Genomic DNA, 24365 nt, shown 5'->3' with positions numbered 1-24365 from the left:
AAGTGTGTTGAAGATTTTATGAAATAATAGATTCTTTTTCAATTTTGATTGCATATATAAATAAAAATTAAAGTGGAGTTTTTTTGCACCTAGGATTACTATTTTTAACTATGTGCATGTGGATCTGCAGATTCAGTGACCCTTTTCCGTATGATATTTGCTGCAGTTGTACGAGGTCTTTTCCCTCCCTTATTCTTAAACAGGAATAAAAAGTAGGTGAGAGGGTTCACATAAGGATTCACTGTTAGACTGAGGCTTCTACTCAAAGCCTTATTATATGTTTCCAGATATATAACAAACTCATGCACAAGTTGAACAGCATCATTTGTTGTAACTGTACAGACACATAGCTCCTCCAAGTTGAAACTTATAGCTAAACTGCAGTAAAAGCTCTCTTTACCCCTGCAGTACTTAGTATTTACAAAACATTGTTAATCTAAACATGAATCCGTCCCTCTGTAATATCTAAAAGCCATTGGAACATTTAATTCAGTAATACACAGAGGCATATTTTCAAAGCACTTAGCGTTCCAAAGTTCCATAGGTTTCTATGGAACTTTGGAAGGCTAAGTGCTTTGAAAATATGCCTCATAGTCATTTATCTCCACTGTGCATCCCATCTCACTTCTGATCTTGATGCCAAAATGAATGACTTTTAAAGGTTTCCAAAGCAATCCAGACACAGGTTTAAAACTACCCAAATAAAAACAACATTAGCAACATTCCCACAGTCTCCTCCTGGATGCTACTAGTAGGCTGATACATATTCGCTGTACTACAGTTTGTAGTGTCATTGTTGCATTATAATATTCAACATACCAACAACATGACCGCCAGGTAATGTGCAACTGCAGCAGGGTGGTCAGCGGTTCCCTCACTTCATCATGCAGTGCAAAAGGATGTCCCTCTGCTGGTGCAGCCACCAAATCAATATTAAAACACTAACCGTTCACAACCATGCTACACATATTTCCACAATAAAATATAACAAGGTGGAACTGCAACACGTTGGAATACAATTACTTAACTCTCAGGATCAAAAAAGAAAAACAAAAAAACGGGTACAGGCCTATTGAACCTAACCATCTGTCAGATTTAAAAAGGGAGGGAGGAAGGAACTATTATTCTTAGCGTTTACAGACCCATCTCAGTTGATGTTATTCATTCTAGAGCAAACGCTGGTGGATGAGCATCGTCACCTAGGTCCCTGTGCACTGCGGCATTAGCAGACTCCGACGCACTCCAAAACGAAACTATTAAAGCAATAAGCGTTGGAGAAATTCACTACCAAATGAGGGAGGGGGACAGGGGGGAAGTACTTCTCTCAATCGTACATCAGAAGTGGAAAGAAAGATAACGCAACGGTAACACAGACCGCTTTCGCTTACTGCAGCAGCTCTGCGCTATCTTCTCTTAAGCACCATACAACCCCATTGCTTAGGTACAGAGGCATCAATCCCCCCCCCCCCTCCTCCTCAATGCAAGGAGACCAAAGGGGGGAGGAGGGGGGAATGTGGCGCGAGGGAAGGAGGGGAGCCCTTTCTGTGTTCCCGCCCCCTTCACCTGTCACTGCAGCACAAGCAAGAGAGAGAGTTGCGGCAGTTTGGAGGGGGAGCAGAGTTTTTGCTCAAGTCTCACCAGTTCTGCAGTGCCACCCCTCGATTCCCTCCAACAGCTCGTGCCCATCTCAGTTAACAATAATATCCAAAGAAAAGGAGGGGGGAGAGTTTAAAAGCATATCGACACCTACTCTGCTTTATTCCAGCGGCGATGCTCTCGCGCGCGTGTCACCGCCCGCCACCTTATTAACCGCTCTTCAAAATAGCCCTTGCCGCCTCCAGCCCCGCTCGCGCCCGCTCCCTCTCCAACATGTTGTGTGTGTCTATATGCGAGCGTGTGACCTCGTGGGACGGCGGTATCGTCCAATACCCCGCCCTCCTCTATCCACGCCCCCCTCTCCTTGCGCAATTCACGCCTTAGTGCTATCCGATTGGATAGACTACCCATCCGTCGAGAGGATGCTGGCGTCCATTGGTCTTCTAGACGCAAGGTCAGCGCGCCGCGGTGGGGAAACGAGAGGATTGGAGTGGAGCTGTGGAGGCAGTCGCTGTTGAAGCGCGCGGGGTCGTTTTTGCTTGGCGGGCGGTGGTTGGGGGTTCGTTAATTTGACGTCTGTTTGTGTATAGTACATATGTAAAACCGTGCACAATGGAGTAAAAAATATGGGAAAGAAAAAATAGTGAAGGGTAACTCAGTGGTCCCAGTGATTAAGCGGGGGATTTTTTTTTTCTTTTTTTGGCTTTGGAAGCAGCGCCGTTGGCTCGGGCCTCCAACCGTGCTCTAGCTGATCCAATGTATTATGAAATGTTATTCTGCGTCTAAAGCTTACTCTGAGACTATCGACCATTTTGCGTCCCTTATTTTAACCCTTCCTCTACCCGCCTGGTTCCATATTTAGCTACACTTCCGGTTCAGACTCCAAAATTGAGGACAAGTGACCCGCCTGGTTTCTTGCACAAAATGCAATAAACGGTTCCCCCCGATTAAAATGCATAAGTAAGTAGGTGAGACATATGCTTCCGGTCATCGAAAGTGCGTCTGGTAATCGGTGCCACCTCTGTGCCTGCCAGCTTGGCTTTGCTCATCTCCCTGGTAACCTGAAGCTAAGCGGTGGGAAAAACCAACACAGCCCTAGTGCAGGGGGTGATTGGGACTGTCTTGTTCATAGCGGTCCATACAAAGCGATCGGCTAAGAAATATTTAGGTATCCACTAATAAACTGGTTTGTGTTTAGTTGGCTATAACATTTGGAGGCGTTAAACTTTTGCCGTTTAATATTTACAGATGAAACTGGCTATACCACCTTTCCCCTATAGATGTGGTTTGATGCTGCTGAAATGCTTCGACGGTAACATGGCAGAAGGATGCAGTGACTGTAATGAATGGCGGTAAGTAATTGTGCTGAGTTTCGTTTTATCACTTAAGAATCTTATAAGGTTTATGTTCACGCAGAAGACAAACACTTTGTGCATTTTGTAATTACTAATAATGGGCCTTTTATTTAAAATATGCTTTTCTTGCTGTTATTAAAATATTTATAGACCTTTTGTTTTTGTACCGCACTTTCTATCAATTTGATAATTATTTGAGAACAATGCAGGGCAAGATGAACTCTGCAAACTGCAAAAGCATTCACTCATTTGTACGTTTTTCCACTTTTGTTTAAGAGAGCTGTAGTTTGTTTATCTTTTGTTTACCCAGCTCTATTCCCTTGTTTTTGTACACTGAAATAACTAGAGTATTGTGCATTAGATGTTCAATTGTCCTCTTGCAAACTATCTTTTTTTTTTCATAAATGCCTAGGAAACAATAATTTTGGAGCTACTTAAGGGCCAATGCAGAAAGCCTTGCAGTAGAGCTTGCTCAATGTGTGGCTTCTACACAAAATTAGCGACCAACAAATACTGCAGCATGCTGTAAGCAATGCAGATTACTACTGTGTTAAAATCGGAGCAGTAATCCGCAACTCATTACAAAATATCCAACTTCCTGTCAGTGTCTGATCAGGGATTTGTCTCTGAGAGGAAGGGGACATTAAAAAAAAACATAAAAGTTGCCTGCAGTCTGCATCAGTCCTGATCTTCCTCGACTCAAGCCCCTGCCCTTCCAGTTTTAATGTTTAATGGCACCCTCTGACCCTATCCAACCCCCCTCCCCTAGTTATAAAAATATCTGGTGTCTAGTGCAGATCTCCCCTTCCCTGTACTAACTGGAGCCCCTCTTCCCCTGACTTAAAAAAAATCCCTGGTATCTAGTGGCACTCATGACCCCTCTGCTAGACCCTCCAGACCCCAGTCCTTTAATGTGACAGGAATGATTCCCACTCACTGCTGCCTTTTCACCAGTATCTTTGGCAGCACTTGACCCGACCTGGTGTATCCTGAGATGCCCCGAACTGGGTTGCTACCATATAAAGGAATTTTGCATTATTTGTTAGGCACCTTTCATACTACCAAATAAGGAAAATATTCCCTTTTATGACAAACCCCTCTCCCCAACTTGGTGAATCTAGTGCATCAGGCAAGGTCAGTTGTCCCCATAGACATTCAGTTCTTTATCTGCTGTCACTTATGTTACTGTTATCAAAGATGGAGGTAGGAGCAAATGGGCATCAATCCTTACTCATTAAGGTTCAGGGGTCTAGGGAGCCTGGGAGGGAAAGGAGGTAGGGAGTGTCACTGGACATTAGGGAATTGTGTGTTGTTGTTTTGTTTTTAAGTCAGGGAAAGGGAGGTGGTTTCTGGTCAGTTGGGGAGGGGAGAGATGACACTAGATATTTCTGTAAGCAAGGGTAGGAGTCAGGTCGGGGGCATGGAAAGGGGGTGCCACTAGACTCACCACATTCTCTGACAACAAATTCCAAAGTTTAATTATATGTTGAGTGAAGAAATATTTTCTCCATTTCTTTTTATTTACTAGGTAGCTTTATTGTATGCCCTCTAGTCCTTACATTTTTAGAAAGAATAAACAGTGATTCATGTCTACCTGTTTTCACGCCACTCAGTATTTTATAGACCGCTATCATATCTCTCCTGGTGGTAGGTTTCTTGTATTGTGCCCCTGTGGTAGACATCATCTCACAGTTCTTTGTTGCTGTGGGGTAAATAATAGGTTTATTATCATGCATTTTAATATGCTGTGTGCTGATGTCTATGCAAGAGTTAACTTCAGCTCAGAATCCGTTTTGCATACAGTGGCCATTAACTGATGATAGAATATTTCAACGTTGGGATGTTTGTTTTCTATCGTTTTATTTTTTGGTTGTTAATATTATTTTCACTGTCAACTTTAAAAGCAAGTGTTCAAGAAATCATTGTACAATTACAGTGACGATCACAAAAATACTGGAAAGGGATTTTGGATTTAGCTCATGCCTTTCTTTTTCTCAGTTATAGCTCAAGGTGAGTTACGTTCAAGTAGATTAAGCATTTTCCTGTCCCTTATGATCATACAGAATGGATGAGTAGTCTAATGGTTAGAGCATGGCTCACAGCCAAGCCATATCACTGCAATGTAAGTTGGGAACAAATATAAAAAAAAGCTGTGAATATGTCCGATTCTAGCCCTGGTTCAAGTACATAAGTAATGCCATACTGGGAAAAGACCAAGGGTCCATCGAGCCCAGCATCTTGTCCACGACAGCGGCCAATCCAGGCCAAGGGCACCTGGCAAGCTTCCCAAACGTATAAACATTCTATACATGTTATTCCTGGGATTTTGGATTTTTCCAAGTCCGTTTAGTAGCGGTTTACGGACTTGTCCTTTAGGAAACCGTCCAACCCCTTTTTAAACTCTGCTAAGCTAACCGCCTTCACCACATTTTCCGGCAATGAATTCCAGAGTTTAATTACACGTTGGGTGAAGAAAACTTTTCTCCGATTTGTTTTAAATTTACTACACTGTAGTTTAATCGCATGCCCCCTAGTCCTAGTATGTTTGGAAAGCGTGAACAGACGCTTCACATCCACCTGTTCCACTCCACTCATTATTTTATATACCTCTGTCATGTCTCCCCTCAGCCATCTCTTCTCCAAGCTGAATAGCCCTAGCCTTCTTAGCCTTTCTTCATAGGGAAGTCGTCCCATCCCCGCTATCATTTTAGTCGCCCTTCTCTGCACCTTTTCCAATTCTACTATATCTTTCTTGAGATGCGGCGACCAGAATTGAAAACAATACTCAAGGTGCGGTCGCACCATGGAGCGATACAACGGCATTATAACATCTTCACACCTGTTTTCCATACCTTTCCTAATAATACCCAACATTCTATTCGCTTTCCTAGCCGCAGCAGCACACTGAGCAGAAGTTTTCAGTGTGTTATCGACGGCGACACCCAGATCCCTTTCTTGGTCCGTAACTCCTAACGTGGAACCTTGCATGACGTAGCTATAATTCAGGTTCTTTTTTCCCACATGCATCACCTTGCACTTGCTCACATTACACGTCATCTGCCATTTAGCCGCCCAGTCTCCCAGTCTCTTAAGATCCTCTTGTAATTTTTCACAATCCTGTCGCGAGTTAACGACTTTGAATAACTTTGTGTCATCAGCAAATTTAATTACCTCGCTAGTTACTCCCATCTCTAAATCATTTATAAATATATTAAAAAGCAGCGGTCCTAGCACAGACCCCTGAGGAACCCCACTAACTACCCTTCTCCAGTAAAGCGATGAAAAAGCAGCAAATGCAGTATAATATGTAACTCATGCTTTTGGATTTCTGTTTTTATTGTTCACTTTTTAATTTATACTTTATTTTGACCTTATAAAATGTCAGTTTTTTTTTTTAACCTGTTACTTTAAGTTCTGTCAATTGGCCATCCCAATAATTTCATTGTTTTCTTCCAACTGGGCACAGTGAAGGGAGAAACAAAATGGAGCTGTACTAAATATTCATATTTGAACCGATTCGGCCCTGAATACATTATTCGTATTTAGTGGAATAGTGATTTAAATTTGAATATGAGTAATCCAGGACTCTGCCGTGCACACTTTCCCCCCTGCCGCCGCACCTTCAAAGCACCTTTAATTTCCTCCCTACTCACCTGCTCAACCACAGCCAACAGAGGTTTCCTGTTCAGCCTAGCCTGCTTGTTGAAAAAAGTTCGTCAGAACCCACCCCCAGGGACTGGAAGCATTGCAAGCAATAGAGTGAGCCCCCTTAGTGATGTCAGCAGCAATCCTGCTGTCTGATTGGGCACAGGAGTTGAGAGTCAGCCCGCAAACTGATGTCAGCAGCTGTCCACTGTCTAGACTTCCCTATGAAGAAAGACTAAGGAGGCTAGGGCTTTTCAGCTTGGAGAAGAGACGGCTGAGGGGAGACATGATAGAGACGTATAAAATAATGAGTGGAGTGGAACAGGTGGATGTGAAGCATCTGTTCACGCTTTCCAAAAATACTAGGACTAGGGGGCATGTGATGAAACTACAGTGTAGTAAATTTAAAACAAATCGGAGAAAAGGTTTCTTCACCCAATGCATAATTAAACTGTGGAATTTGTTGCCGGAGAACGTGGTGAAGGCGGTTAGCTTGGCAGAGTTTAAAAAGGGGTTAGACGGTTTCCTAAAGGACAAGTCCATAAACCACTACTAAATGGACTTGAGAAAAATCCACAATTCCAGGACTAACATGTATAGAATGTTTGTACGTTTGGGAAGCTTGCCAGGTGCCCTTGGCCTGGATTGGCCGCTGTCATGGACAGGATGTTGGGCTCGATGGACCCTTGGTCTTTTCCCAGTGTGGCATTACTTATGTACTTATGTTTAGTGACAGGAGGCAGCGTGATGTTATCTGGCCCATTAACTGGGCTGGTCAGTGGGCGGAGCTTGCACCATAATAGTTTGTCCAAAACTATAGCAAATGTTATTGAAAACAATAGCAAACTTGTGAAGTGTGTATTGTTTTGCATTGTGTCTGTTAGGAGGGGATGGGTGGGGGGATGCAAGGGGAGTTTGAGAGGTCTGTGAAAGGGGGGAGGGTTATACTCAAAATTTATTTGTCAGTGCTCCAGAGCTTTCTTTGTTATATAGAGTGCTATATTGTGGATTTCAGTGTTGCGCTATATGCCTTTATTTTATCTTTTGATGACAATAAAGATCGTTATTGCCATCACAAGCAAGCAAACTGCTGCCCATGTTGCTGCAGTCACAGAGCAGGGCCGGGCTGCAGGGAGATGTGGGCACTCGGGGGGGTTGGGGCGGCGGCGGCAACCGATGAGCTGGACTGGGCGTCCGAGCTGCTGCTGTTGCAGGCCAAGGCTATTGTTTTATGTAGAATTTCTATGTAAAACAATAGTCTCAGGTTGCAGTAGCAGCAGCAGCTCGGATGCCCAGTCCAGCTTGTCGGTCGCAGCTGAGTTGCCACTGCCCCCCGAGTGCCCGCATCCCCCTGCAGCCCAGCCCGACTCAGTAATAGTGGTGGTGTAGGCAGAACAATCCCAAAGTTCTGAAGCTTCTGCAGCCATAACAGAGGTAAAATAACAAACACAACAACAATGTAGATGCTGCACCTGTTAGTTGTTTTGGAGAAACCAAGATGGCGGCTGCTGGGGAAACCCAGCTTCAGCTTTTCTGATGTCCCGTTATTAAACCTCCTTGGTTGAAAACCAGCCCCTACAATGATGTCTGCAGCAGTCTCGCTGTCTGATTGGGCACAGGAGTTGAGAGCTTCCTAAATCCAATCTACATTTACTTTGTTTAGGCATTGCCTTCAGATATCAAAAATCTGCTAAATCAAAACACTTGGGGCCCTGTTTACTAAGGCATTCTAGTGTTTTTAGCGCATGCGGAAAATTAGCGTGTGCTGTGTAGGTGCCCATAGGAATATTGTGGGTGCCTACACAATGTGCTCTAAAAACAATATCACACCTCTAGCGCGCGGCTTAGTAAACAGGACCCTTGATCTCTGATTTCATGTTGCTTCTTTTATTATGTATTAAAGTTCAATAGTCATTATTCGTATTTGGCCAAGTAATATTTTTCATTATTCGTATTTGGCCGAATAGTAAAATATGCTATTCAGTACAGCTCTAAAACAAACACACTTAAACCTTAATTCATCCACTTAAACTCTTATTTATTAAAAAAAAAAAATAATTATTATGGGATGTCAACCTCAACCAGACTTTACTGATCTATTTCATATCATTGAAGCTGATGTACTAAGTGATGTAATGTGATTTTTCATGGATTAGCAGCTTGTTTCCATGTACATTAGATACTTGTGTGAGAAATTGTTACAGGGCCCAGCCCAAAAAGATAACTCATCTCACTGAGGTTTTCTCTGTTGTAGAAGCCATCCTGTGAAAATGTTTTATTTCTGAGTACCGAATGAACCGCTTTATATGAAATTGCATCACAGTAACTCATTAATTTTAAATTCCTTATCCTTGCAGAGCAGAACTGGCATGTTGGATTATGCCTCTAACAGCAAATGGAAACAGAGAACAATTGTTTTGATGACTTTACCATATTTTGTAACGGATCTTGGTAAGGGGACCCAGAGAAAGAAAGCAGGCTAAGGCCCACAGACAGTACTGCCAGCTAGATGTAACGTGGTTGGCCTGGCCTTTGGGAAAGAATATAGCAGTAGGTGTATACTGCTAACCACCTGATCTTAATGAAGAGAGATGGTGAAACTTTGTAAGTCTAAGTGCTTTGAAAATGAGCCCCTTAGTGCTTCTAAATGTTAAAAGAGCTTTTGAAAAAGGCCCTCATGGGAGATTTCCTGAGGAAATTAAACACAAAAAAATTGAATAAAAGGCAATGTCTTAATGTGGATTGAAATCCTAGCCTTCCTCACATCAGCCCTGCCCACCAGTCCCCCGACTGCACCTACCTCGACATGCACCCCTGTCTTATCCACATGTTGTTACCCCTTCCTCTGGCTTCCTTGTATCTGTACCCTCCCTGAATTGTAACCATTTGTAATAGTGTAAGCCACATTGAGCCCACTCTTGTGGGATAATGTGGGGTATAAATGTACTAAAAATAAATAAATAAATAGTTAATAGATAGAAAACAGAATGTAGGATTAACTATTTTTAGGGATCTATGCTTGGCCCAGTGCTTAACATAATTATAAATGATCTGTAAAAAGAAACAAATGAGGTGATCAGGTTTGCAGATGACATTTAAAATTGTTCAAAGCTGTTAGATCAAGAGTTCATTGTGAGGAAATGCAGTGGGTTTCTACAAGACTGGGAAATTGGGGATCTAAATGGTAGATGAAATTTAATATGGACTTGTGCAAAATGATGCACATAGGTAGAAATAATCCAAACTAGAATGCTGTATTGGGAGTCGCCTTCCATGAAAGGGATCTTGGTGTTGTCATGATCAATATGTGAAAATCCCCAGCTCACTGTGTCATAGCTGTCAAAAGCAAATAGAATGTTAGGTATTAGGAAAGGATCCACTCATGATTTTGTAAACTGCTATCCTGTCCCCTTCAGTCAGTTGTTTTCACCAAGCTGAAGAGATCTAACCTGTTCAGCTTATCATAAGGGGAGTGTTCTATCCCCTTTATCATTTTTGTGATCCTTCCCTGAACCTATTCTGGTTCTGCTACGTCCTTTTTGAAATGGAGATCCAAAATTGCACACAGTATTCAAGGTGCAGTCACACCATGAACCTATACAGAAGCATGGTGATCTTAGTTTTGTTCTCGATTCCTTTTCAAATAATCTGTACCATTTTATTTTCTTTTTGGCATCTATGACACATTAGGCTAAAAACTGATACATTAGAGCTACTCAAATTAGGAGGAAACAGTTTCTGCAATTAAATGCCTGGATATTGGCTTTAGTTGCCTCCTTTTGTATGTTTTCCATGCAAAAGTTTAATTTTGTACCAGGTGCAAATTGTCTATTCATAGTCCTCTCAATTGCAATTCTAAATATATTGGACTCCTGGGATCATAATAAAGCCATAACAGTTGATTCTTAATGCCATGGCACGGTTAGTGGCTGGATTTGAGATCATATTACTCTGGTAGTCATTGGTTTACACTGACTTTCAATGAAAAGAAAAGCTACGAGAATGGTATGGGATTTGCATTACAAGATGTATGAGGAGAGACTTGCTGACCTGAACATGTGTACTCTGGTGGAAAAGAGAAACGGGTGATATGATACAGACGTTCAAATATTTGAAAGGTATTAATTTGCAAACGAACCTTTTCTGGAGATGGGAAGGCGGTAGAACGAGAGGACATGAACTGAGATTGAAGGGGGGCAGACTCAAGAAAAAATGCCAGGACGTATTTTTTCACGGAGAGAGTAGTGGATGCTTCGAATGTCCTCCCGCGGGAGGTGGTGGAGATGAAAATGGTAACGGAATTCAAACATGCATGGGATAAACATAAAGGAATCTTGTTCAGAAGGAATGGGTCCTCAGGAGCTTAGCCGAGATTGGGTGGCAGAGCCGGTAGAGGGAGATGGGGCTAGTGCTGGGCAGACTTATACGGTCTGTGTCCTGAAAAAGACAGGTACAAATCAAGGTAAGGTATACACAAAAAGTGGCACATATGAGTTTATCTTGTTGGGCAGACTGGATGGACCGTGCAGGTCTTTTTCTACCGTCATCTACTATGTTACTGTGTAACAGGTAGGGGGTTGGGCCTGGGTCCACCTGCCTGAAGTGTAGTGCACCCACTAAAAACTGCTCCAGGGACCTGCATACTGCTGTCAGGGAGCTGGGTATGACATTTGAGGCTGGCAGAAAATGTTTTAATTTTTGTGTGTGTGGGAGGGGGTTGGTGACCACTTGGGGAGTAAGGGGAGGTGGTCATCTGGTCAGTTGGGGCGCTTTTTTGGGACTTGATCCTAAAAATACATGGCTGGTCAGTTGGGGCTCTTTTTTGGGACTTGGTCCTAAAAATACATGGACCAAGTCCGGCTGGCGAAATACTCGTTCGAGCCGGTGTTTTTTTTTTTTCATAATAAGGTGAAGCCGGCCATCTCGTAACCCCGCCCCGCCCCCTTTCCCCCTTCGCTACCCTACCAACACCTCCCCTTGAAGGTTGGCCGGCGCGGCAACGAAAAAGCAATTGGGGCCGGCCAAAATCGGCTTTCGATAATACTGATTTAGCCGGGATTGAGAGATAGCCGGCGATCCCTTTCGAAAATAAGCCTGATAGGAACCCATGATCCCAGGCAGTAGATCAGTGGCACTATCATATTTGTGATGCTTGGGAAAAGAGTTGGCTTGGTTCTTGCGGAAAACCTCAGGAAAATGAGTGATGTGCTTAGAGGCCTGGAGGCACTTACAATACACAAGCCTGGGATCAGGGACAGAAAAGGAAAAAGAAGGAGGCTAGAAAGCTCTCTCTTCCTTTCACCAGTCAATAATAGGATTATGTTCCTGGAGCCAAGGCAAGCCCAACAAGATGACACATCAATGACCTATAATGAATTAGTTTCCAACTGCCAAATACCCACCATTAACATTCAAATCCATAGTGAATTGTTGCATGTATTCCTGACCTAGGGATCTGCTGTCAGTAGCCATGACAGGAACTGGCAAGAGGTTCAGTGATCTCATGTGAACAGAGAAAATCACAACTATTAAAGTTTCTGGCAGCCTCTGAATCATTGAGTGCTAATGTCTTCTCACAATGAAAGGACCACATACAGGGAGACTGAGCCAAAGGCCTTTGGCCACATGATTCAGGTGACCAAACTTAGAGGATACCCTTATGGCAATGATTCCCAAACCCGGTCCTAAAGGCACCCCAGTCAGTCAGGTTTTCAGGATATTCACAATGAATATGGAGAATGGAGACAGTGCATGCAAATCTCTCTCATGGATATCCTGAAAACCTAACTGGCTGGGGTGCCTCCAGGACCAGGTATTGAAGCTGGCATGTGTAGGTATGTTTTGGCAAAATGTCCTTGTCCTGCACAATATTTGTTTATTTGTTCTATTTGATATACCACCTTTCAAAACATGATATTAAAGTGGTGTACAAAACAACATTGTAATATGGCACAAATTAAACAAATAGGAAAATAGAAGCAAGACTTGATATTGTGTGTGTGGGGGGGAGGGGGGGGGGGGTTGCAGGAAGGAAAGAGGTGAACTAACGCAATAATAATTATCCAGTTCATCTGTTAAGTGAGACACGTGCCCTGCCTCAATCTTTGATCTTTCTTTGCAGAAGACGCTCTAAGCCCCAAATCTCCTGTTTGTCTGTCTTGAATAGATTGTAAACTCTTGAGCAGGGATTGTCTCATACATATTTAGTGTACAATGCTGCATATGTCTAGTAGTACTATAGAAATAAGTAGTAGTAGAAGTAGCAGCACATGTGTTCCATTGAAGGACAGACCTGCCGGAGAGCCATTTTTCAAAGAAAAGACGTGATACATTAAAAGGATTAACCAAAGGTTTCTGTGTCTGCAAGGGATAAGTTGGAGGTGGTAGCAGGGTTCCAGGGGGGTGGCTGAAGCTTTCTTCCCAGATGTGTACATCTAGACACATGTGAAGGTGTCCAGCTTTTGGGGTGAGTCTTGACAGGTCATCTCATCCTTAAATCGGTCACCATGTAATCTGTCTCCCTCATGTAGTGTATTTTTTATGATTTTAAAATATTTTTGTTTATTTTCATGCTCTCTTAGACGTCAAGCTTAAGGCATATTTTCAAAGCACTTAGCCTTCCAAAGTTCCATAGAAACCTATGGAACTTTGGAAGGCTAAGTGCTTTGAAAATATGCCTCTTTATGTCTTTGGATGTTGTGCAGTATACAAATTAATAAATTGGTTGTTATAATTCTGAAACTGGTCAAAGATGTGGTTCTGATTTTTTTTAAATCTCCTTATTGCTTATTATGCTAAACTATTACAATAATGTGGGCCTTGATCTAAGATATGTGTTGGGGCCAGTCGTTCTAGAGTTACAAGTGGAAGAATAATCCAAATCATAGTTACTTAATGCTAAGATCCACCTTAGGAGTCAGCACTCAAGAAAAAAATCTATGTGTCATTATAGATAATATGCTGAAATCTTATGCCCAGTGTGTGGCAACAGCCAAAAAAGCAAACTGCTAGGAATTATTAGGAAAGGATTATAAATTAAGGCAAAGAATATTATAATGCCTCTGTATCGCTCCATGGTGTGACCACACCTTGAGTATTGTGTGCAATTCTGGTTGCCGTATCTCAAAAGAGATATAGCAGAATTAGGAAAGGTTCAAAGAAGGGTAACCAAAATGATTAAGGGAATAGAACTCTTATATGAAGAAAGGCTTAAGAGGTTAGTACGCTTTAGCTTGAAAAAGAGATAACTTAGGGAGGATATGATAGAGGTCTACAAAATACTTAGTGGTGTAGAACTGGTAAACGTAAATCGATTTTTTTTTACTCTTTCAAAAAATAAAAAGACTAAGGGACACTCAAGGAAGTTACATGGTACTACTTTTACAACGAACAAATATTTATTCTCTGGAACTCGTTGCCAGAAGATGTGGTATCGGTGGTTAGTGTATCTCCATTTAAAAAAGTTCCTGGAGGAAATGTCCATAGTCTGCTATTGAGATAGACATGGGGAAAGCTACTGTTTGTCCCTGGGATCAATAGCATGAATCTTGCTACTATTTAGGATTCTGTCAGGTACATGTTACCTGATTGGCCACTGGAAGGAAGCAGGATACTGGGCTAGAAGGACCATTGGTCTGACCCAGTATGGCTATTCTTATGTTGTGCTTATGTGATCTCTCTATATCTTTGTGGACCACCAAAAATATTCAGTGTTCCCTGACAATGTGTTGTTCTCAACAGGCTTGTCTGAAGTAATGGTGACCTGGACAAGATGAACAATTGGCAACATATTTTTGCTCAAAATCTTACTGTTCCCCCACATCCCCAGTGGAGAAGACACAGCCACAATGAATCATCAGGATTTCAACTCATCATTAAGACTGTGGAGGGTGCAACTATTAAGCAGGTAATTATTTTTCACCATATTATAGTATAACCCTTCATTGGCGGTAGGTTTCCAAATCCCTTTCTAGTTACTGGATTTTAAACACAGTGGTCAAGTAGTTGTTTTAGTGGTACACTAGAAGCGGAGACAGCCAGGGAGAAAGACACAAGAAGACATCCACTCAGGAGACCATCAAAAGATTAAAACAAACTTTATTGGTCTCAACCTCTCAGCAACCAGTATATGTGTTGACAAGACACAGGTGTGTTTTGTCTGGGAACTGGAATATCAACAAGGGCTAGTTGATATTCCAATGAAGAAAGCTGTTGGATGTAGAGTATTGTAATCCAGTTCACAGCTGGAAAGAAAACGAAAGATGGGGTCACTGATTTACTAGAACTCATGGTCCCATTGAGCTCCCTTGATGTTTAGTGGAGACCAAAGAACTGCATGAAAAGCCACGACCATGCAGAAAGTAGAAGCATGGCCTGGCCCCAGCCACCAGCACTGTTTGTATCATGTGGCAGATAAGGGCCTATATTTTGCTCTTACAGGCCTTTGTTTCAGTTGTATCTAGCATGGTGCCCAAGGTGGTGTTGTGGACTCTGGGAAGGATATATATATATATACTCCTTTCTAAGAGCTAGGGCCTGGGATTACACAGAAATGTTTTGCATGAGCTGTCCAAACGGAAGGGCTTTGTAATGAAAATAGAACTTCTGAAGAGTAGCATTAAACTATCAAGTAAGTAGGAGAGGGTTCCTGCTGGTGCCAGACAGGAGAGTAATGCAGTAGATAATTGTGAGAAGATCCTCTAGCTTCCCCAGGAGGATTTCCTTTAAGGGGAGAGGAAGGGCAAGCCCAGGAACCAGGAGAGATGGTAGGAGACCAAAGTAAAAATTATACCATTTCATTAGCTACTGTGCCTGATTTCTTAACTACTGAAATGCACCATTAATGGTTAGCCCTTCATGGTATGTTCTTTTAATTCACAGAGTGCATTGGAGGGGCTGTCAACAGTAGAGTATCAACTCAGAGTTTCTCTTTTTGATATCACATATCGGTATTTCTTTGGGAAGACGTGGAAAAGTAGTGGAAAATGTATTAAAACAGTCCCAGGTCAACCACCCCGGATCACCTTCAATGAGGTAAGAGAATGAGAGATTAATCTGGGGAAAAAATAATCCAGAAATAGTATAGAAGTTACATTCAATTTGTCGACTTTCTAGCAAGATATGTGTAAACCAGCATCAGCCTGAATCTGAGAAAGCAAATGTGGCTTTTTATGCTATTGATCCAGTAAAACTTATATGGAGATATAATGTTTAATTTTTACAAAATATTTCTAAAAGGCAAGGAAAAGACCTCAAACCGCCCGACCGCTTACTTTCAATTTTAAGCGGCTTTAACTGGGGGCGTGGTGTTCATCACTGGTCATAAAAACCTTGCTTCAAACAATTACTTCAACTTTTAATTTATTTCCAAAAAGTTTATTGGTTTTTTTGTAAATTCTTTTTTTAAAATATATTACCAGTCTCAAGGCTAACTTCAAATTTTATTTGGTTCACAAAAATCTTTACCGTCGGGCAACAGATAAGTGCTATTTGTGAAAATAACTGCTTCATAGCATTTCATAAGAATTGGTAAAGGTTTTTGTGAACCAAATAAAATTTGAAGTTAGCATTGAGATTGGTAATATATATTAAAAAAAAATATATATATATAAACACACACACACACTGATGCTTGTTTATGTATGTCTTAATTTTAGACTCCTGATGCAGGCTTTTAGCCAAGACACTGTACTGTGTCGGGTTTTGAAAAATAAATAATCTTGACTATTAGAACTCTTGTCTGCTGGTGTTTTGTGGAAGAGCCCTGCTACTTTCACTACTCCCTCTGCTGGCCTTTTTATGCTATTGGACACTTCAGCATTTGATTTAAAAAAAAGAAAAGAAAAGCTCAACACTGGTGCTATATTTTATTATTTTATTTATTAGGATTTATTTACCACCTTTTTAAAGAAATTCACTCAAGGCGGTATACAATAAGAATAGATCAGACATGAGCAAAATAGGCAGTTACTCAAATAACAATACAAAGTATGGCATGGTATACTACTTACAATGTCCACACAATACGTAATAGAACATTTTAATTGATAGTGAAGGGTAAAGCAAAGATGGAACATATAAGTAAATATGTATAAGTTCCCTATCCATGAATTTTCAGCAACGGAATTTAGAAAGTTTCACTGGAAATCTTAAAGTCTTCCCTGGTGCTATCTGGGTACTGCTGGGGTAGATCGTGAATGTTGTGCCTAGTGATATGGATAGCTGGAGATGTTAGGCCACCATCTATATAGCTAAGCAGTTTAATTTAGATTGTCAACAAAAATGGACCCTTCTAACCCATACTTTCATGCCTTCCAGTCCTGCTTGGATAACATTGATACTTGATTTACATCCCACTGTCTGCTCTTGAATCTGTCAAATCCCATGGCCCTATGGGTCATGGTAGGCCTTTAAAACCTTCAGTTGTACCCTGACTTTGAGATTCTGCTACCCAGTTGGTTGACTCCAAGTATCTTGGAGCAATCTTTGACTTCTCCTTATCCTTTGAATCACAGGTGGCTGGTGAGGTCAAGGTTAGTTTTCACTCCTTCTGTTGTGTGCATGCTGTATGCCACTACCTGAATACAGCATCCTATAAAACTCTCCTTTATGCATTGGTGACCTCATGATTAGATTATTGTAACATTGTTTATGCTGGCCTTCCCCTTTCTCTCCTGAAAAGACTCTAAAAGGTAAAAAAAAAAAAAAAAACACTTCTATTTGGCTTCTCATGCATACTTCATGCTCTGATTACATCACTAGACTCCATGGATGACGGGCATGGGGGTGATTCGGGGGAAGGTGATTCAACTCTGATTATTTTAAAACATAAAAATGGAATGCTTGGGGAATTCCAAGCATGCCTAATTTATTTGTAAAAGGTTCTGAGCTAGGAGGGTACCATGTGAAAGGCAATCTTCATTTTTTTTAACTTTTAATTATATTCTCAAAGAAAAACAGAACTTTGAGTAAGCATACAAAGCCATAATGAGGAAAATACAAATTAAAGAATTAAACATAAAAAAAGAACTTAATGTCCCTAGGCTTAAATTAGACTACACTAGGGGAGACAATTCAGAAATATCAGAGGAAGTTGAAATAAAAGAAATATGATTAAAGGACCAACAGTGAGTAACCCCTGAAAATCTTATAGCACGATAGTAACACTTAGTGGCATACCTAAGTTGGTTGCCACCTGGGTTGGAGCACTCCCTTCTTCCAGATGCGTCACCCCTCCTCGTCCCAGCAGTAAGGGGGAGAGTTGTTGAGGTTGGAATGGGAGAGGGGAGGGGGTTGTTGTAGCCTGAGGAAAAGAGCTGAGAGCAGCTGCAAGACCTTTGTGATGGTGGGCACAATTGGTTGGGGAGAGGGCACTGACTGCATCAACATATGAGTAGCAGGTCAGCTACTGTAGTTAGTCACAGATGGACATTATTTAACCTTTTCTGGGCCTTGTTAAGAACCAGTTTTATTTATTTATTTTTTTTGTTACATTTCTACCCCGCGCTTTCCCACTCATGGCAGGCTCAATGCGGCTTACATGGGGCAATGGAGGGTTAAGTGACTTGCCCAGAGTCACAAGGAGCTGCCTGTGCCGGGAATTGAACTCAGTTCCTCAGTTCCCCAGGACCAAAGTCCACCACCCTAACCACTAGGCCACTCCTCCACTTGGATTTGCTAGGAGAAAAGTTAGGAAGATTTAATTACTTTTTTAGTATTTTTATACGTTTGACATTGAGGGGCCCTTTTACAAAGGCATGTAGGTGCCTACATGCATCCAACACATGTCAAATTGGCACTATAACCCGGCTACCACATGCCCTGGGCGGTAATTCTATTTTGGCGCACACCCAAAACACATGGAAGAAAATATTTTTTACCGCATGGCGCTTACCTGTGGGTAATCGGCAGTTGATGCGCGCTGGATTATCACCCGGTTAGCGTGTGAGACATTAGCACTAAGTCAGTGGGTGGCAGTAAGGTCTGAAGCCGAAAATGGATGCACACTGGTTTTCATTTTGCCGCACATCCGTTTTCCGGCACAGAAAAAAAAATGCCTTTTTTCCAGGGGTGCTGAGGAAATGGACCAGCACGCTTCCAAAACACGCACCTACACCAGCACAGGCCGCTTTGGGGTGCACCTTAGTAAAAGGGCCCCCTGAAAGTGTAGAGTGTGTTGTGTATTTCAGTGAAAAACTTTTAATACATTTGAACTGGATTTTTTAGATAGCTGAATGTGAAAATGAGTTAAGGCAGTGGATGAGCCAGTGCATGAAATTGTTCCAGTACTATTCTTTTCCTCTGGCTTCCCAGTTTCACTAAAGTGGATTATGGCCTCATTAAGCGACCAATCCAAGAAAATCACAGGAAACAAGCATTGTAGAAGGCTTACTAGGGGCAGAGAAGAACTGTGAAACAATAGGCTGTCCCTGTTCCCTCCAGGCCTCCAAAGTGTGGAAGCAGTAACATATTTTAACAGTTTAAATCAGTGGTTTTCAAACTTGTCTTGAAATAACCCTTAACCGGTCTTATTCTCAGGGTATCTGTAATGAATATGTATTATTTACTGTAAATTTGCATGCATAAATTTGCTTCTATCAGGTCTCCATTCTCTCACACATTAATTATGGGTATCTTGAAAACCAAATTGGTTAGGTGTACCTGCAGGACAGGAGAGAGAACACCTGTTTTAAATTATAGCTCCAATGGAGTGAATTCCTGCTGCTGTTCACAAACCCATCAGGTACATTACTTCCTGTTTCACTGTAGGCAGTAGAGGGCAGTGTTATACCAAAAAAAAATATGATGGACATGAACTAAAGACTACTTGTGCATTGCATGTCCTTTCATTTCTTTGGCATTCCTAATACACAGAGCTAGGATATTTAATGCATTTAAGGGTGGAAATTATTGAGGTAAGCACCATTGTTGGGTTATTTTACCACAGGTCATTATTAGTAATCAGGTCTCTGCATAAAATGGGACTCTGTGCTAAAATAGCATGAGTTGCAGTAAAATAACCCGTTTTAGTGGTAGCCCACGTTGATAATTCTCCCCCCCCCCCTCTTAGTTTACTATTAGAATGCTTTCTCTTGTATATGTGAGATAATTCCTAAAACAGATCCTTATGATAGGCATTTGAAAAGCGTGACTCGTAATAATATCACAGGTGTGTTTTTTTTTTATCTTTAGTGCTAAAGGTTACTACTACTTTTTTTTTTTTTAATGTTTGTTAAAGTTTACTGATATAATACAACTGTCGCAAAACAGCTAAAGAGCAAGTGACATTGTCTAGTCTGTTGGTTAACCCATCGTTTCCCGAACTGTGTGCCACAGCGCACCAGACTCACAAGGGTGCCGCTGACGGAGATGCAGAATAAGCGCACCCGCACGCCTCCAGGCAGACATACAGGCAGAAGGCTGATTGGTCTCCTGTTCCTGTGTGCCGAGACCTAGGTTAATGCGATAACTGCTCTGCCGCTGGCCATGGGTCAGGTCCTTCTTCCTGCTTCATGTGTGAAGTACTTCTGTTTCCACATAGGCAGGAGGGGACATGGCAGGAAGAAGGATATGACCTGTGGCCAGCAACAGAGCAGAGTTAATATGTTAACCCAGGTTCCTTGACACAGGAGCAGGAGACAGAATGAGGGAGCACAGCAGAGGCAGTAAGAACTACTGACACTGGGTCACGACAGCAGCTGAACAAGCCGTCGTCAAACAAAAGGGTGAATACAAGGCAGCTCTTTCTATGCACAGGGGATTAAAGGTGCACCCCCCCCCCCCCCCCCCCCCCACATTGAAACTTTTTTTTCCCCAGAATACCTTTTTGTGTTAAATTCATTTTCCTATAATGTGCCGTCAGTGTCATTGAATCTTTGTTTCCCCCCCCCCCCCCCCCCCCCCTGCTGTAGTGTGTAGACAGTTTGAAATAATTTGAGCATGCCATTGAGCTGGTGTAATTGGGTCCAGGGATGAAAGATGGCTGGACATGCTGATTGGGCAAAAAGGAGAAGAGGGGGAGGCTGAATTTGGTTACTTAAGAATAAAATACTAGTTTTCTTTCAATGTATCAGTTTCATCTCTTATATATAGTTAGTAGTAGTAGTTATATAGTAGTTATATATATATATATATATATTTATTTATTTATTTATTTATTTATTTAGATTTTCCTTACACCTTTTTCAGTAGTAGGTCAAGGTGAGTTACATTCAGGTACTCTGGATATTTCTCTGTCCAAGAAGGGCTCACAATCTAAGTTTGTACCTGAGGCAATGGAGGGTTAAGTGACTTGACCAAGATCACAAGGAGCAGCAGCGGGATTTGAACCGGCCACCTCTGGATTGCAAGACCCAGTGCTCTGACCACTAGGCCACTCCTCCACTCCACGCTCTCCAAATGTTTATATATTATTGCCCCTATATGTTTTTATAGTTCTCTCATTTTCCAAAGGTTCATTTTTAATGTCCTTTTTTAAAATTAATCAGCCAGGATAATCTGTTTGTATTTATTTATTTATTATGTTTGCTATTCCACCTACCAAGCAAACCAGAGTCTGGATGTTTAAATTTTTTTTTTTTTTAGAGTATTTTACAAAAGGCTTTTTGAATGCAGTCTTTTGTTTGATATTGATGTTGCAGGAAATACATGTGATGTACCTTTTGTGGCATATACAATGGATGCAACATTTTACAAAGACACACCGTCAAAAAAGCAACATTACTCAGGGCTCTTCATGGGTAAAAAGCTAATTTACATGTGCACATGGCCATATACGTGTAAGTAACAATTTTAGAAAATCCGCTCTTTAAATATGCACACCCATGGTACTCAGTTTTGAAGTTCTTTGGATGAACCTTACTTCCAGGCATGTAAAAGTTTTATTTCTGGGCATTTGGACACTAGTTTAGAGGAATGACTAAAGGGGAAATTGTGCTTACCTCTCTGCCATTTATAACCACCTTAAAAATCCAAAACTTAGTTTTGGAGCCTGGATCCTTAATTGTCTCCCTGGACACATTCAGTTTACCAGCACATGCACGTGAAATCCATCACATACACACATTAATGCTGGCATTTATACAAGCAGAGCCCTGAGTAATGTTTCTTTTTAGCACATGTAAATAAGGCCTAAACTTTCTAAAACAGGGGTTCTCAGCCTGATCCTCGGGACAATACTTGCCAGTCAGGGTTTCAAGATACCAACGGTGAATATGCATGAGAGAAGATTTGCATAGCAAAGAGGTAATGCTTGCAAATTTATCTTATGCATATTCATTGTGTATATTCTGAAAACTTTTTATATTTAAATCATTTTTATTGGTTTCCATAAACATGAAATACAAACAGAAGATATATACCATCGGTCAAAAAGACAACATAGAAACTTGACCCCCATCCGCTTCCACCCTACCTCTCCCCACCCCTTTATCCCAAAGGTGTCAGATACCAGAGAAGCAAGTATATCAACAAGATGTGCTTCCAGTGGGTTAAGGAGAATTCAGGATTCTAATGGGTGCTACTGTTCCAAGAGCAGAGGCGTAGTCAGACCTCAATTTGGGGAGGGGGGGCCTGAGCCCAAAGTGGGGGGGATACATTTTGTCCTGCCTTCCTGCCACTCTCAACCTCCTCTGCAACCCCATGGCATTAGTGACTATTATGCTGATAATATCAAGTTAATTGCCTCTGTAAATTAAGAACATAAGAATAGCCATACTGGGCCAGACCAATGGTCCATCTAGTTTAGCATCCTGGTTCCAACAGTGGCCACTCCAGGTCAGAAGTACCTGTCAGAAATCCAAAAAGTAGCAACATTCCATGCTACCAATCCCAGGGCAAGCAGCAGCTTCCCCCATGTCCATCTCAATAACAGACTATGGACCTTTCCTCCAGGAACTTGTCCAAACCTTTTTTTAAACCCAGATACACTAACCGCTGTTACTACATCCTCCGGAAACAAGTTCCAGAGATTAACTATTGGATGACTGAAAAAATATTTCCTCCTATTTAGTATTTCCATAGAACTTCATCATGTCCCCTGGTCTTTGTACTTTCTGAAAGATTAAAAAAAAAAAATAAATCGATTCATTTCTACTTGTTCTACACCACTCAGGTTTCTGTTGACCTCAATCATATCTTCCTTCAGACACCTCTTTTCCAAGCTGAAGAGCCCTAAACTCTTTAGCCTTTCCTCATATGAGGAAAGAATCAGTTGGACTGCTAGATGATAAAGGGATAAGAGGGACACTCAGGGAAGACAAAGCCATAGTGGAGAGATTAAATAAACTCTTTGTTTTGGTCTTCACCGAAGATGATTTGGGAGAGATACCAGTACCAGAAATGGTACTGAAAGCTGACGAGTCAGAGAAGGTGAATGAGATCTCTATACACCTAGAAGATGTAATGGCACAATTTGATAAATCGAAGAGTAGCAAATCTCCTGGATCAGATGGTATTCATCCTAGAGTACTGATACTACTACTACTACTACTATTTAACATTTCTAAAGTGCTACTAGGTTTACGCAGCGCTGTACAATTTAACAAAGAGGGACGGTCCCTGCTCAAAGAGCTTACAATATAAGAGACAAGTGAACGGTCAGTCCGATAGGGGCGGTCAAATTGGGGCAGTCTGGATTTACTGAAAGGTAAGAGGTTGGTGTCGAACGCAGCATTGAAGAGGTGGGTTTTAAGCAAAGACTTGAAGATGGGCAGGGAGGGGGCTTGGCGTAAGGGCTCAGGAAGGTTGTTCCAAGCATAGGGTGAGGCGAGGCAGAATGATAGAACTGAAAAATGAACTTGCAAAACTATTGTTAGTAAAATGTAATTTATCTTTAAAATCAAGCATGGTACTGGAAGATTGGAAGATGGTCAATGTAATGTCAATTTAAAAAAAAAGGTTCCAGAGGTGATCCAATAAATTATAGACTGGTGAGACTGACGTTGGTGCCGGGAAAATGGTAGAGACTATTATAAAGAACAAAATTACAGAGCATAGTCAAAAACATGGATTAATGAGACAAAGCAAACATGGATTTAGTGAAGGGAAATCTTGATTCACCAATTCCATTTCTTTGAAGGGGTGAACAAACATGTGTATAAAGGTGAGCCGGTCGATTATTGTGTATCTGGATTTTCAAAAGGCATTTGACAAAGGCCCTCATAAAAGACTCCACAGGAAATTGGAGAGTCATGGGATAGGAGGTCCTATTGTGGGTTAAAAACTGGTTAAAAAATAGAAAACAGAGTAGGGTTAAATGGTCGATATTTTCAATGGAGAAGGGTGGATAGTGGGGCCTGGCAGGGGTCTGAACTGGGACCACTGCTTTTTAACATATTTATAAATGGTCTAGAGATTGGAGTAACTAGTGAGGCAATTAAATTTGCTGATGACATAAAGTTATTCAAAGTTGTTAAATTGCAAGAGGAATGTGAAAAATTACAAGAGGGCTTTACATCTTTAAAAAATGAGAAGCATTTATCAATTTAAAAAAAAAAGAAGTAATTAACCCCAGATATCACATAGCCCAGTTTACATACCTGTAGTTTTTAGGTTATAGAACACTAACAACAAAGTTGGGACTACATAAAGATTTCAAAAAATGAAAGTTGGCCTTCTAAACATTTATAGCCTTTTTTTTTTTAGTTGTAACCCCACTTTTGGTACCTTTTTCCTTAGCGGGTCACATTTATATACATATGTGAGTGTGTGTGTATATATATGTATGTCTTCTTCATATTAGTAATAACAATATATAAATATGGAGCATTT

General features: G+C 41.3%; 2 protein-coding genes across 9 annotated transcripts in view; one reads left to right on the top strand and one right to left on the bottom strand.

The window, feature by feature from the left end:
• KCNAB2 (potassium voltage-gated channel subfamily A regulatory beta subunit 2) overlaps window positions 1-1884 on the bottom strand; it is a 168143-nt gene extending 166259 nt beyond the window's left edge. Inside the window, exon 1 of one of the 3 annotated variants that reach the window (XM_030222118.1) lies at window positions 1751-1884. The gene's annotated coding sequence lies outside the window, so the exon portion shown is untranslated. Of the gene's footprint in view, window positions 1-1142; window positions 1219-1750 lie in introns of those variants that run through there. The other 2 variants (XM_030222120.1, XM_030222119.1) reach the window with 2 other exon arrangements.
• Window positions 1885-2114: 230 nt separating this feature from the next.
• NPHP4 (nephrocystin 4) overlaps window positions 2115-24365 on the top strand; it is a 205788-nt gene continuing 183537 nt past the window's right edge. Inside the window, exons 1-5 of one of the 6 annotated variants that reach the window (XM_030222549.1) lie at window positions 2115-2556; window positions 2845-2948; window positions 8959-9047; window positions 14337-14502; window positions 15477-15629. In XM_030222549.1, coding sequence (XP_030078409.1) covers window positions 14368-14502; window positions 15477-15629 — 288 coding nt within the window. In that variant the 5' untranslated portion in view covers window positions 2115-2556; window positions 2845-2948; window positions 8959-9047; window positions 14337-14367. Of the gene's footprint in view, window positions 2565-2674; window positions 2765-2844; window positions 2949-8953; window positions 9048-9123; window positions 9201-14336; window positions 14503-15476; window positions 15630-24365 lie in introns of those variants that run through there. The other 5 variants (XM_030222546.1, XM_030222547.1, XM_030222548.1 and 2 more) reach the window with 5 other exon arrangements.

Source organism: Microcaecilia unicolor, chromosome 13 (genome assembly GCF_901765095.1).
Source record: "Microcaecilia unicolor chromosome 13, aMicUni1.1, whole genome shotgun sequence".
Taxonomy (NCBI): domain Eukaryota; kingdom Metazoa; phylum Chordata; class Amphibia; order Gymnophiona; family Siphonopidae; genus Microcaecilia; species Microcaecilia unicolor.
Note: the sequence above shows the minus strand (reverse complement) of the source record. Positions and strands in the feature narration are given on the sequence as shown.